The following is a 14,760-nucleotide window of genomic DNA, read 5'->3' as shown; positions in this document are numbered from 1 at the left end:
TGAGATCAATGCAACCCATCATAAGTTTACAGGGAACCATGCGATGTAACCAAACATCAGGCAACAAAACGCTAGCCAAGGGATCATTGGCCAAAGACATTGCAGTATGCTACCGAGCTGACGAGGACTTTTGACTTTAACCTGTACACAGCCTGGGAGGGGTACTATTACTAACAGAAGTACAAGGATATACAGCTGAGGCTGTGATCACAATGCTTGCGCTAATGTATGATGAATCTCACTTACATGCACCCTTGTTACTCGGAGCCTGGTGCTCCGACAGATTCTGTTCGAACTGCTACATATGTGAGGCTTGAATTCTATCGACAGTTTTGATTAAGCTTTAAGCAGTTGGGCTTGGCAAGGAACAAGTTCAACCCTAGTTCTCACGCCGATGACATATCTATTAAATAAGTCGACCGACTTGGACTACCTATATTTAGACGCGAAACATATGAGTATTATGACTAGCAAATGCTGTCAAGAAAAATGAGAATCCTTCAATTTAGACACGCCGGCTAGTCGCTGGTTTGGGATGGCGGCATCACCGAATGGTAGATATTGACATGGATATATGTAACTATTAGATAGCGCAACCACGGCCCACCAGCCCTAATTTACAATGCATCACCGCCTTTTTCCTTTTCTTTTCATCCCCCCCCCCCCCCCCTTTTTTTTTTTTTTTTTTTCCCCCCCCCCCCCCCTTTTTTTTTTTATGTGTATGGGTTTCCGTAAGGCCGTAAGGTTTAAATAATGAAGTGACTTATTCGTTTCATACTAATCCAGGTACGTACTGGTAGATTAATATTGAATTGGAAGCTAATTTCACGGATTCACAACATCATATAACCAACCAGATCTAGTAGTTATAGTGTACAGAATACTCCCTGGTACTCGCCGAAGTACGGAGGCGTACATGCCTCCGTATATGCGTTGATGTTTGGGTCCTGTAAAAATCTCCCCAAAATCCAAATCCCGATCCCTGTAAGAAAAAAAAAAAAAAAAAGTCCTACTACCGTACCAACCGATGAAAATGAAATTTCGCAAAAACTACTACTTTTGTTAAGTCTACTCTCGGAGTGCTCCGTACTCCGTAGTAGATTGCTTAAATTGTTTGAACTGCTTAAGTATCCTCAGTAGTCCGAATACCTTGAGTAATTTTCCGGCCCTCTGCACAGAAATATACATAAGGGGCTAATCACGTCTGGGTATAGGACATCTGCCCGAGATAGAGTATCTACCACCCGCCGATTCAGAAACCCTGGTTGAGTTACGTATTCACTACTAAAATCAGGGACGTGGTCTGGTAGATAGATCTAGGCAGGCCAAGATTTCATATCTTGAATGTATTATAGCCAAAGCCCGCCGCCGCAGGTGGGTCTCGGGTAGAATTTATTAAATACTGAACGGGTCGGGAGCACCTGCACTGTGGGGTCTAAGACCAGGAACCTCCTCCTACCGCTTGCTCGTGGGGTCCATATATGTACGTACACCATGCCACACCCTAAAAAAGGTAGACTACATGCGAATCACGTTTCAACAAACTATAGGCGTCCTGAGATCATCCCTTCTACCTGCTGCAGCACGATTCCGTCTTCATCCGACGTTACATATCGAGCTCGCTAATACCTCCCACTGCGCTGCAAATTGCCTGCGCCAGCTTGATCAACTCTTCTCCCCGGCTGGGTACGCCGTGTCCCACGCAGTGTGCTATGTCAACCCGTTTGGCGGGATCACACATCTGCATCAGCAGGCGGCTATGTCCGGGATAGTCCACATCGTTTGGACTCCAGGCATGAACAGTGGGAATTCGAATGATGGCACCAGTCTCCTCAGGGTGGAGCAGTTTTTTCTGTCCCCTCTGCAGTTCAGTCAGGCTATAGGGCAATACCCCACACAGAAGGATGGCGCATTTGAATGGTAAACGGACCGGGATTTGTTCCCCAGCGGCCTGGAGCTGATTCACATGAAGCAGTAGCATGACTGCCAGAGCGGCGCCGAGGGAAAATCCCATTACTGCGTCAAATGGACCGTTCTCGTCTGTATAAGCGAGGAGGTCTCGAGTAGCCTTCATGGCACTATCCGCCGAACCATCAAAATAGGAGTAATAAATCTGATCGTCGCCAAAAATCTCACTGATACCACGGGCCGCAGAGCAGTGGTACTCGCCGTCAACAAAGTCATACTCAAAGGTTTCCCCAAGTTGATATCTCAGAGCAGCTACGGAAATCTCGTTATCAGAATCAGGAAGCGAAACATAGTCGCGAAGACGTGGTTCGTGTAAGCAGAAGGAGGTCGTGTTGGAGGGTAGACCAACCCGTCTGTGCCTCAAAAACCTGTAAAAGTGTCAATTCTTCCCCCGAACGCTCGTTTGTTCTTGTCGTTAAATTAAAGGAATCAAGAAAGGAATGGTATATTACCTCGCTGTTCGTCCCTGTTCCGTGGAGACACAGGATCTTAAGCCTCCGGTTCTTCAATGGTTCGTCGAGTCGCATTTTGCTTAGATATTGTCTGCTAAATTGATGATAGCTAGATACCAGTGACGGAGCAGGTTAGGAAAGCTAATCAAAAGGCATTAGTTCACTAATGTGTGAATAGCGTGGTTTATGAGTCTGGGCCTCCTATGTCACTGGCAGTTCCTAAAGGAAAATGAGGCGTAGGCGCACCACTTGCCCGGAGGGATTATATTAGGAAGGGGAGACTCGGGTGGATGCAAATATACTAGATTTGGAATATATCCCGCTGGACTCTACATGGTTGTGACTGCGTACATCATTAGCATGCGTACTAGTCCATGCGGGTAAAAAAAGAAAAAAGTAAAAAAAAAAAAGGACAAGGGCAATTATTATGAAGAACCAATCAAAAGAAAGAGAGAAAATACTTGGTTTAGAATGGCTAATTTGGTGCCGGCAATGGTATATGTTTGTTAACCAATGCCGCGTTGGACAGAAAGGATGGTCAGCCAGTCACCATGGACTAAAGCTATTTAATGGATTGTGGCTCGAAAATACGTTTCCTGAAAATTAAACTACTTCGTATATACCAGCAGACTTGACCAAAACATCATGCAGTCTCGGTCAAAGGAAAGTCAAGACATCTATTCCCCCTTAGAACCACTGGCAATTGTGGGCTTTGCCCTCAGATTCCCAGGCGGTGTTGCCTCAGAAGACGACTTCTGGCATATGATCTGGGAAGGTAGATCAGCAGCTTCAGACTTTCCTGAGGATCGGTTGAACATAAATGGATTCTACCACCCTGACAAGTCAAGGCAAAATACTGTATGGTTAATCCATGCTCTTGGTTATTAGACCACGGATACCGAAGCTCATTATTCAACCAGGTCCCAGTGAAGGGCGGAAACTTCCTTCAAGGCAATTTGGGTGCATTTGATGCGCCGTTCTTTTCCATATCACCCGCAGAGGCAGCGTGCATGGATCCGCAGCATAGACTTTCGTTGGAGACCACATATCATGCACTAGAAGATGGTGAGCTCACCACATTCACTAGCCTTTATAATTATCTATCAATTACTGACGATGATGGCCCAGCTGGGGTACCCATGGAGAAATGTTCCGGTTCCGACACGTCTGTGTATACGGGAAGCTTCACTAATGATTATCTCAGTATATTACAGCAGGACTATGATGCAGAACAGCGCCACGCTGCTATGGGTATCGCAACCTGCATGCTGGCAAATCGCATAAGCTGGTTCTTCAATCTGAAGGGAACTTCTATGAATATTGACACTGCTTGTTCGAGTAGCTTGACTGCACTTCATCTTGCATGTCAAGACCTCCGGGCGGGCACCGCATCGATGGTGGGTCCAACTTACATTGAATACCTTTACTTCATCGCTACATCCCTAGAATGCTGACAAGAATACTCTTGTCTAGGCGCTGGTGGGTGGTGCAAACTTAGTGTTCCACCCACAGTTTATGAAAATGATGGCGAACGCTAATTTTCTAACACCAGACGGTCAGTGCTGGAGCTTTGATGAACGAGCAAATGGCTATGCACGGGGCGAAGGCATAGCTATGCTTGTAGTAAAACGTCTTGAACATGCCTTGCGCGATGGAGATACTGTCAGAGCCGTTATTCGTAATACCGGCTCAAATCAAGATGGTAGAACCCCCGGGATCACACAACCATGTCTTGAGTCCCAAATAAACCTGATCAAGGAAACATACAGGCGTGCCAATATTGACATGCAACCTACTCGCTTTTTTGAAGCACATGGAACTGGTACTCTGGTAGGTGATCCGATAGAAGCAACCGCTATTGGTCAAACATTTAGATATCATCGAAGCCTGGATGATCCTCTATATCTCGGTGCTGTGAAGGCGAATATTGGACATCTGGAAGGTTGTAGCGGCCTTGCCGGTGTCATCAAATCCCTGCTGGCTTTGGAAAATGGAGTGATCCCACCAATCGCCAGGTTCCAGACAGTCAGTACTCAGATCGATACGGAGGCTCTGCCAATATGTGTATGTTGCCGCAATTGGAGCTATCACTAGCCACTATTCATTGGCTAACCTTACCAGTTTCCCACAAGCCCTGTTCCTTGGCCAACATCCGGTCTTCGTCGCGCTTGCGTAGGTTCTTCAATCGCATTCTACATCTATCCTTCCAACAGATACTTACCCGGATAGGTAAACTCTTTTGGATTTGGTGGCACAAATACCGTTATTATCCTCGACGACCCGTACAACTACCTGCATCTCAATGGTCTTCATGGTCATCACCGTACCCGGAAAGGAGGATGCGATGTCCTAGCTGCCCAGCAAAACCCCGTTGATCGTACTATTACAGCTATATCATATGACGATGAACCAAGTGACTCTTTAGATCGGTGTGACATGCCACAACTCCTTGTTTGGTCTGCCACTAGGAAGGAAGGGGCCGAGAAACTATCTGAGGCGTACAGCGAACTTATTCAGGACGCTCACTGTGACTTGCGAGACCTCTCATACACCCTGACAGAGAGGCGAAGCCACCTATCGTGGCGCAGCTTCACAATATCAGGTGGATGCGACAATAGGCTTTGCACCTCCAACACAAATGTTCAGAGGCCGATTAGAGCACACGAGAACCCTGGCGTTGCATTTATATTTACCGGCCAGGGAGGTCAGTACCATGGCATGGGTCGTGAACTCTTCCACTATCCAGAGTTTAAGAAAAGTGTTGGTTTATCGGATGAATGTTTGAAAAGACTCAATTGCTCATGGTCACTCTATCGACTCCTTAGTGTCGCTCACGACGACTTTCAAATTGATAGTCCCGAGTATAGTCAGCCATTGTCAACATGTGTCCAGATTGCCTTGATTGACTACCTTACCAGCATAGGCGTCACGCCAACAGTTGTTTTAGGTCATTCCTCCGGGGAGATAGCCGCAGCGTACGCTGCTGGGGCTCTCTCCCGATTTGCTGCCATTAAGGTTGCTTATTATAGGGGTGTCTTATCGTCTAAGCTTGCAGGTAATGGCCCTGATCAGAGCATGATGGCGGTAGGTCTGTCGAAAGGCAATATTCTTCCATATATTGAGCGACTTGGAGAGCAAGTCAACACAGTCGACATTGTGATTGGATGTGTCAATAGTCCAAAAAGTATCACACTGAGTGGAAGCGCTGAACAGCTGGACACGGTGCAGCATTGGCTTGAAAAGGATAATATATTTACACGGAAACTCCGAGTCTCTGTTGCATATCACTCAAGCTCAATGACTCATATTGCGGATGAGTACATGCTGGCAATTGGAAGCCTTGAAAAAGGCCGAGAATCCGGACACATACCAATGCTCTCCTCGGTAACGGGAGATGTCGCAGCGGTGGATACTATCGGAAATGCGGAGTACTGGATTCGAAACATGTATTCTAGGGTAGAGTTTGATGGAGCTATGACCAATCTCTTGATGCAATATTCCAAGGGACCCCGCAAACAACTCGGTCGCTCAATCAACCGTTGGACTCCTCGAGTTACCCATATCCTGGAAATCGGACCCCATAGTGTGCTTCAGGGACCAATAGCGGATTGCTTGCAAGCGTCTTCCGCTCCAGAGAAGCCTACTTACATTCCATCGCTCATCCGGGGTGAGAATGCTCATCACGCCCTTCTTAGAACAGTCGGAAAACTATACTGCGCCGGGTTACAGGTCGACTTGCTGAAAGCAAATATACTTAAGGATATGCCGAGGCCAACGCCAAAGGGAATGCCACAGTATCCATTCGACCATAGTACGGTGTATTGGAAGGAAAGTCGAATTAGCTCGAACTTTCGTTTCCGCCCAGAACCACGACATGATTTGCTGGGGACCCGTACACTTGACTGGAATCCGAGAGAGGCACAATGGCGAAATACTCTACGAGTTAGTGAACTGTTATGGTTGCGTGATCATAGAGTGGAAGGGTTGATCACGCTACCTGCTGCCGCCATGATCGTGATGGGAGTTGAAGCTTTGGGACAGCTGATTGAAGATACGGGAAGTATTGATGCTATCAATTTCGAAAGCGTCAGCTTCCTGCACCCAATACGCATTTCTGATGAAACAGACCAAGTGGAGACGCAATTCACTCTCTCATCCGAGAGCTCAACTATGGCTCACACCTCCTGGTCAAGGTTTAGGCTTTTCACTATTGAGAATGGCTCATACGTGGAGTGCTGCAATGGACTTGTTCGTGCTACCCTTAATTGTGACCAACAAACCACAAGCAGCTCCCCCATTCGAATTCCGTTCGCAACTCGGGGAATTGCTCCCTGGATTAAAGAGGTACATGATGCCTGCCGAGAAGCAGAGGTAGATGCCTATGCCATGTTGAAGGGTACCGCAGTAGACTACGGTCCCTGCTTTCAGAACCTTCGAGGTTTACGCTTGGGAGATGATGGCCAGGCAATAGCAGAGGTAGAAATGGACACTTGGAAGTCAAGGACAGACGCCGATACATGGGCCCAGAAGTACGCCGTCCACCCTTGCACCGTCGATGGCTTGGCTCAAGTTCTCTTTCCGGCCCTCATAAAGGGGGGGAAAGCCCTTCCTACAATGGTCCCAACTCGCGCCACCAGCATATGGATCAACTACAGAAGGCCCCAGCTTCTTCAGAAGGGCAGTCTTGGGGTCGCTGCTAGATGCAGCATGCGTGGAGCCCGAGGGTCCTCGGCCAACATTATAGGAACCTCAACTGGGTCCGATAATATACCATTGCTATATATCGAGGGCTTGGAAACTACATTCCTTGGTTCTCTCGAGACCTCCAATAGTGCAAGTGAGACTATCCGTAATCTGTGTACTCGCCTTCTGTGGCGGCCTGATATTGATCTTATGAGTGTTGAAGAGCTCCGGAAAGAATGCTCGCGTGAACGACCGGAAGAACCCAGAGATTCTGTGCAACGATACAGGACCCTAAAACTTGCTATCTTTACGTTCGTCGAGATTGCCATCACCAGCATTAATCAGGGTCGCAGCCCATCAATACCAGAGGAGTTTAAACGATACATGGCTTGGATGAAATATCAACAGCAACGACCGGAGAATTCTGAACTTCGCAGAATGGCCCAAAGGCTAATAGCTAACACCAGCGAACACGAGACGACTATTACTTTGGTTGAAGAAACTGGTATAGAGGGCGAATTCTTTATGAACATTGGCAGGAACCTAACCGATATACTTTCTGGCATCATGGACCCTCTAGAGTTGATGTTCAAAAACGACCTTACGGACCGTTATTATCAGCAGATGTTAGGAAACCCCTACCATACTCATCCTGTGACAGTATATCTTGATTATCTCTGCTTCAAAAACCCATCTATGAACTTTCTTGAGGTCGGTGCCGGTACCGGAGGTCAAACAGCATGTGTATTAAAATCCATCGGTTGGAATGGTCTGCAAAGGTGTGCCCGGTATGATTATACCGATATATCGCCGGCCTTCTTTCCAAATGCGCGACAGAGGTTCCAGGAGTATGCAGATATTATGCGCTTCCAAGTCTACGACCTCTCCACCGACCCGATCTCCCAATCCTTTGAGGAAAACGATTACGATGTGATTATCGCATCCCATGTCCTTCACGCTGTCGATAATCTTGATCAGGCTCTACAGAATATTCGAAAGCTTCTCAAGCCGAACGGGAAGCTCTTGTTGTTCGAAACTACGGATCCCGATTCCTTGCCAATTGGGTTCGCCTTTGGGCTACTCAAGGGCTGGTGGAGTCCCCTTGCACTTGAGCCTCGGTCCCAGCACAGTCCATGCCTGACTACTGCTCAATGGGACCATAAACTGAAGAACGCAGGTTTCTCGGGAGTGGATATGGAATTCGAAGGCCAGCAATATTCTGAATGTCAATACAGCAGTATCATTATCTCCAGGGTAACGGCCCACGCCAATGGAGTAGCTCATGCAAACAGCGTATCTGGCATCTGCAGCGATATAGCCGTCATGGTAGACCCGGAAGTTGAGGATCAGTGTCAAGTCGCAGCATCACTCGTGGAACATTTCGGTAATATTCCCACCTACAGCCTCCACAACCTCGCCAGGGAGAACCTTTCACCTTCAACATTAGTGGTATCTCTTCTAGAGCTGAGGAAACCATTCCTTAATGCCATTTCTGTACAGGATTTCGGCAGGCTCCAATCGGCCCTCCTTAAATCGAAGAACACTCTCTGGATCACCCAGGCACATGGGACGTGTGATCCGCATCAATGTCTAGTGGAGGGATTCGGCCGCTCGCTGGCATCCGAAGACTCAACTCGGGTGTTTGTCACACTTGCTCTAGATGGTTCTGACATGAGAATCAAACAACGCAGTGACCTGATTTCACTTATGATCAAGAGGATACGGGACGGACCCCGGAGTGATCTTGAGACGAACTTCATCGTTAAAGGTGGTTTACTGCAGATACCCCGTGTCTCGGCAGACTTTACCATGAATCACAAAGTTGGTCAGGGGAAGCAACAATACCAACAGGAACCCTGGCAGCTGCCCAGTGGAGCTCAGGCGTCCATCAAACTGGGCTCACCAGGCCCTCACCATAGCTTGGGATTTTGGGAGAAGCCATGTGATACACAGGCGATTAGTAACGTCGAACTAATCGTCGAAGTAAAAGCTGTGGGGCTGTCCTTCCGGGATTACCTCACTGCTATGGGGCAACTTGATAACTCTGAGCTTGGTATGGAGTGTGCTGGAATTGTTACGGTAGCTGGATGTAAATCTGGCTTTAACCTAGGTGACCGTGTCTGCGCTATTGGGACATCTATGGCTTGCACATCTGTCCGGGTTAGGTCAGATGGTGCTAGAGCCTTACCTGCAGATGTGACTTTTGCTGAAGGAGCTTCATTACCCTGTGCTGTCTGGCTAGCCTATCACTCCCTAGTTCGTGTTGCTGCGATTCAAAGGGCAGAGTCCCTCTTGATTTGCCAAGGGTCCAGTACCGTCGCTCAGATGGCCATACAAATAGGACTCATTCGAGGGGCTCGCGTTCTTGCACTCGTTAGTTCTGAGACCAAGAGAAACTTTGTCTGCGATACATTTGGTCTTGAGCGCCGAGACGTTTTCTTGAACGACGATCCTAATACGAGTAGCAGACTGCACGAGAGTACGGAAGGGAAAGGCATCGATGTCATCGTTGGTTCTTTCGCGGAGTATAATATGGTTGACTTTTATGAGTATCTTGCTCCCCACGGACGTCTCGTCGATACCAGCTTAGTGCCATCATCGACCATTTTCAGAAGCCCTATGCCAGGCAGCCGACTCGTGAATGTAACACAGGCATCAATCAATCTCCCAGAACTTCTTCGAACAAAGGCATCCGCCGCTCATCAGGTTTTCCAAGAAGCCATGGAGCTGTACTTCCGTCAACCGCTAAAGCCTCCACGCCCCCTTAACATAACCCCTATCATAGATATTGAGCGAGTGTTCCACAGCTTCAACAAATCAAATGCGATTGGAAAACAAGTCGTGGAGTTGGGAAAAGGAGCCACAATCGCCGTATGTAACGCACACGAACCTCCAGTCGATTGACACAGCTACTCACAAATGTTCCAGGTAAATGCCATCAAAAAGCCTGGATATTACCTTTCCAATGCCGTTACCTATATCATTGCTGGTGGTTTTGGTGGGTTGGGGCGAAGCTTTGCGCGATGGCTTGTTGCCAGAGGTGCTCGTCACCTGGTTCTTCTGTCTCGCTCTGGTCCCCAGACTCAAGCATCGAAATGCCTGCTACGGGAGCTAAAAGCCCAAGGAGTTCAGGTTGTTGCACCGCGAGTCGACATTGGTGATCTTAATGGTCTCAGGGAAGTGATTCATTCTTTGTCGGTGTATATGCCTCCGTTTCATGGTTGTATACTGGCGACGATGGTTCTTAAGGTGGGATGTTTCCATATGCACTCCTCCTTCCATTTTTCGTGTCCTGAGCCAGATTGACTAATACGTTCCAAAGGATAATCTTTTCGGAAACATGAGTCATGATGACTGGGCTCAGAGTACACAATCCAAAGTTGCTGGCTCCTGGAACTTGCATCAGCTATTGCCGAAGGGCATGGACTTCTTCATCCTTCTATCATCAGTAAATGGAATTCTTGGCGGAATGGCTCAGGCAAATTATGCCGCGGGCAACACCTTTCAGGATGCACTCGCACGGTACAGAATTAGTACAGGAGAAAAGGCCGTCGCTATTGATCTTGGGCTCATGGTTTCAGAAGGTCTTGTGGCCGAGAACAAGTCCTTGTTAGCATCCCTGCGATCGATGGGCCACTTAATGGATATATCGCAGGACGACCTCATGGCCCTCCTAGACTATTACTGTAACCCAGGCCTGCCGTTACTTTCCCAGGATGAAGCTCAGGTAATCGTTGGCATTGATCTACCATCCAACGTACGAGCCAAAGGGAAAGATCTCCATCACTTCATGCGTCGCCCTATATTCCGCCACCTGTTCGCCATTGACCGGCAACTAAAAGGGAGTAGTGCGGAGGCTAAAGCCTCCAGCATAACTACTGCTATAGATCGAGCATCTGAACTCGGGGCGGTAGAATCACAGGACGAGGCTGTATCTCTTGTGACTGGTTGGATCCGCGTCAAGTTAGCGGAGATCATGGGTATTGCCGGAGTGGAAATCAGTCCTGAAAAACCAGTTAATGCATACGGGATGGACTCGTTGATGGCGTTGGATCTCAAGAACTGGTTTCATAATGAGATCGGTGCGGACCTCGCCATCTTTGATATTATGAGTAGTATGGACTTGAAACAGCTGGCCGGGGTGGTTGTCTGGAAGAGTCGCTATCGACAATGACGGACAGGTAACCTACCTCATCTGTATAACAGTATATTGTCGCTGGGTGGCAAGGGGCGTATCGTGCTCGCTTCGACGATATATTAGGGAACGTCCAACAGGGTACAGTTACTATGGCTCGAGTTGAATCGAATGATTCGGGGTAGCACCATCCATTACTCAAACCTTGATGGCTGCATCCCAAATCTGTCTTGAGAACCATTAAGGCCGGGGTGAAACGGCGTTGATTCCCATCAGAACCGTGCCAAGTTCTCCTAGTCCCTAGCTGCAATCGAAAACCACAATAGTTCATCTTTGCCAACTAGCAGCCCCCTTGAATACGGCCAACCCTCAATTAGCAGACCTGCCTTAACAGCTCGCACGGCCAGGTCCACATTTCACCTCCGAAACGCAACTATCGCAGGATAAGAACAGCCGTGCTTATACCAAGGGGAGATGTATGTATTGTATCTTAAATGAGAAAGGTATATTAATCCAATAGAGAAGGGAACGTCAAGTAACCAAAGGAATGTCATATCTCGTCACATCATCAAATCCATGCAACGGGTCTGTTGTGCCCCAAATGCCAAACGCCGATATTAAAACACGATCTAATTAAAACCATAAAGGCCCGAAATGTGAAAATAACGGAAAAGAAATGCTCATATCTCGTCAATAACCACCACTCGTTCCACCACCCAATCCACAAAGGCCTGTCCTTCCATCTTCCACCGGCCCTCCCGCCATACTTCATCCAGCCAGTAGCTCAGGTTCTTCCCTTGACCTGGCAACGATATCCCGCCGGCTGACCTGTTCTGTCGAGAAAAGGACCTGTTGACCTGAAAAGACCGGGCTCCGACGCTTGCCATGCCTTGTCGCATGCGCCATTCACGTTCGGCTTTCTCGCCCGCACGACGCGCGACGGCTTCTTCGTCTTCTTCTTGATAGAGTTCGCATTTGTTGCACTCGGTACAGCGAGCTCCCGGGTTGATGCGGAAGTGTTCGCAGAAATGTGTGTAGCCCTCTGGTTCTTCGAATTCTTCATCATCTATGTTGTGGTCATCGTTCTCTGGTTCATTTGCTGGGTTGACATTTTCTTGTTGACGTTGTCTAGGGCGGAACCATTGGGGGGCTTTGGGTGGGGAGCTAAGGCCCTTACGGCAGAGGTAACACATGGAGTACCCGCAGACGCAGGTGAGTTTGTTGCAGCCGGAGGATTTGACGAAGGACAGGCCGCAGCGGGGACATGTACGCTTCACTGCAGCTGTGCGGGCGGCCTCGACTGTGGCTCGTAGATCGAGTAAGAGGGGCTCAAAGCAGACATGCGGGTCACGCCATGGTTTCTGGCATGTTATACAGCTGATGCGTTGGCATAATGGGTTTGCGCAGGTGAACCTCTTCGGCCGCACCTTAAGACACAGGTTTAGGAAAGAGTTGTGCAGGAAGTTCTGAACGGTGGAAGGGTCTAGGATGTAGAGAATGATCACAGGGATGACGAGTAAAGGTATCATGTCAAGGATCATGACGACAAGTATAATAGTAGAGATGACGCCATCCCGGCGAAAGCGCCAGGTGATCCCCTTCGCCGAGGGATGATAAACCGAATCAACCTCGGCGTACGAGCAAAAGGGACAACGAATGAGCTTCAGCTGAGACTTGAGCAAAGCCTCCGAGGCCAGCCGGCCTTCAAACTTGAGATAGGTCTCAATTCCGCCTTTGTCAAGGAGGATAGCTCGTTTAACGACCTCCGGATGCAAGCTCCCATTACAGCCATCATGAGCGAATGGGGTCAAACACTTCAGAGTCGACCGCTCCACGTCGACCGACTTCGCCCAACCCTGACCGAACAGCGCCTCCTGAATCGTCCGCCGGATACAACCATAGCAGATGATATGCATATTATCCGAACAAGTCGAGATCTGCTCGAACGTCACATCGGATAAACAACACTCGCATTCGTAAAGCGCACCAGCGGCCTTCGCCTCACCCTCATTCAGCTCCTCCGCCAACCTGTGATCCCGATCCTCACACTCTACTTTCCTCGCGCTCAGCAGCGGCACCAGCAAAGCATCATGCAATTCCCGATCCAACTCTACACACCCCGTCTCCTTTACCGCGGGAGCCGTCTCTCCATTCGCATGCCGCTGCCACACAACCAAAGGACTCTCCTCCTTATCCTTCTTGCTCTTAAAAGAAGGAAAAAGACTATTAAACGTCGCCCGCCACGTCCTCTTCGAAAGATCCCTTAACGTCGGCCTCGCCCGCACATAACAGAAATTCACTTCCGCCAGAACGGCATCAACCGTACTCTTGCTCAATCCGCTGAACTCTTTCAGCAGCACTGTCCTCACGGCAATCTTGTACTCAGCCGTCCGAAACCGTTCATTCCGTGGAACCACCCCGTCTCCAACCACCGGCACCGCCTCAGCGTCATCCCCAGGAACATTCCACCGGCCGGCCACCCATTCCTTTTTATGACGCAAGAGCTGCTCAACACAGACATGCAGCCGGCTCTGCCCGTCAAACCGCACGAGTAATTCTCGAAAGACTTCGATCTTCACGTCCGGAAAAATTCGAGCAAGGGTTTCTAGGGCGTTGTTGAGTTCTTCTTGTTCGCGGTTTTGTTCTGCGGCTGAAGTAGAGGATGTAGGGATTAGACGCGAGCGCGAGGTGATTCCGAAGGGGTTGTTGCGGAGGGCTTCGCTGATGGTGGTGGACTGGTTGGTGTTGTTGGGCCGGAGGGGCGGCGGGGAGGTTGATGTTGATGTTGATGTTGTTGTTGGGGATTTGGAGAAGCTCGGGACAGGTAGCGAAAGGACCATCGTTGCGTCGATGGGGGAGTCTGCTACATGATCGTCCTAAGGCGGGAAGCAGTTAAAGTAAGGGGGTATGCTGGAGAGCGTGAGTGCGCGCGAGGAATTGCAGGATTAATTGTCTGCCTAGAGATCAAGTGGAGTTGGAGTCATGGAGAGAGAGCGGAGGAGGTTGAATGAATTAGATTGACAGCAGCCAATGGTATTGTGTTACGTTACATGACCGTACGACGGGCCCGATGTCCGGAGAATCTAGAACTTCCTACCCGTCACGACGAAACACTTTGGTCGTGTTACTATAAATAAATATATCGATGGAAGTATATGTCAGGTAAACCTCTTATCTACCTTCTCAGACCATCGAAAACACCTATTTATCATACTCAGGACTAGTAGATCCACTGCGTAATAAGTATAAGTCAACCTCGCCCTACATTACAATTTCAAGTTCAATAACCGTTAACCAGCAATGGTGTATTATCGGGTTTTCTCGGATAGGGTTTATGATGTCGCTTTTGGACAGTCTTTTGACAAGTCCCTGAGGAACGCCTTCCTTAGGGACATCATTATCTCCATCTCTGGCAGCCAATGGATAGTACACATTGAAAAGCAACATGGTGAGAAACATCAGTGTGGCGTCAAAAATCCATATATAGTACTCATGTTGCAGCAGAATATCTCCCTGGGCGCC

General features: G+C 48.6%; 3 protein-coding genes across 3 annotated transcripts; 1 reads left to right on the top strand and 2 right to left on the bottom strand.

Moving 5' to 3' along the window:
- Positions 1-1,434: 1,434 nt before the first annotated feature.
- BDV38DRAFT_4069 (serine hydrolase FSH) lies at positions 1,435-2,671 on the bottom strand. Its single transcript, XM_032063293.1, has 3 exons — positions 2,421-2,671; positions 2,318-2,336; positions 1,435-2,220 (listed from the first exon to the last, which is right to left on the bottom strand). Exons 1-3 carry the CDS (start codon positions 2,493-2,495, stop codon positions 1,607-1,609), a joined length of 708 nt encoding a protein of 235 aa, XP_031919956.1. The 5' UTR covers positions 2,496-2,671; the 3' UTR covers positions 1,435-1,606.
- BDV38DRAFT_4025 (type I polyketide synthase) lies at positions 2,583-11,598 on the top strand. The gene is made up of 8 exons (XM_032063288.1): positions 2,583-3,278; positions 3,341-3,485; positions 3,549-3,817; positions 3,894-4,484; positions 4,542-4,592; positions 4,650-9,974; positions 10,032-10,352; positions 10,426-11,598. The coding sequence occupies exons 1-8, from the start codon at positions 3,066-3,068 to the stop codon at positions 11,275-11,277; spliced, it is 7,767 nt and encodes a 2,588-aa protein (XP_031919955.1). The 5' UTR covers positions 2,583-3,065; the 3' UTR covers positions 11,278-11,598.
- BDV38DRAFT_4028 (E3 ubiquitin-protein ligase) lies at positions 11,598-14,315 on the bottom strand. The gene has a single exon (XM_032063290.1). The coding sequence runs from the start codon at positions 14,076-14,078 to the stop codon at positions 11,919-11,921; it is 2,160 nt and encodes a 719-aa protein (XP_031919954.1). The 5' UTR covers positions 14,079-14,315; the 3' UTR covers positions 11,598-11,918.
- Between the last annotated feature and the right edge of the window lie 445 nt (positions 14,316-14,760).

Source organism: Aspergillus pseudotamarii (genome assembly GCF_009193445.1).
Source record: "Aspergillus pseudotamarii strain CBS 117625 unplaced genomic scaffold BDV38scaffold_1, whole genome shotgun sequence".
Classification (NCBI taxonomy): Eukaryota; Fungi; Ascomycota; class Eurotiomycetes; order Eurotiales; family Aspergillaceae; genus Aspergillus; species Aspergillus pseudotamarii.
This window is presented reverse-complemented; position numbering and strand designations above follow the sequence as displayed.

What these genes read in the sequence shown, in the direction of transcription:
- BDV38DRAFT_4069 (XM_032063293.1), bottom strand. Translation starts at nt 2,495, where the DNA reads ATGCGACTCGACGAACCATTGAAGAACCGGAGGCTTAAGATCCTGTGT.
- BDV38DRAFT_4025 (XM_032063288.1), top strand. Translation starts at nt 3,066, where the DNA reads ATGCAGTCTCGGTCAAAGGAAAGTCAAGACATCTATTCCCCCTTAGAA. An exon ending in ATATCATGCACTAGAAGATG is followed by an intron (nt 3,486 to 3,548) that starts GTGAGCTCACCA and finishes ATGATGGCCCAG; the next exon opens with CTGGGGTACCCATGGAGAAA. An exon ending in CCGGTCTTCGTCGCGCTTGC is followed by an intron (nt 4,593 to 4,649) that starts GTAGGTTCTTCA and finishes TTACCCGGATAG; the next exon opens with GTAAACTCTTTTGGATTTGG.
- BDV38DRAFT_4028 (XM_032063290.1), bottom strand. Translation starts at nt 14,078, where the DNA reads ATGGTCCTTTCGCTACCTGTCCCGAGCTTCTCCAAATCCCCAACAACA.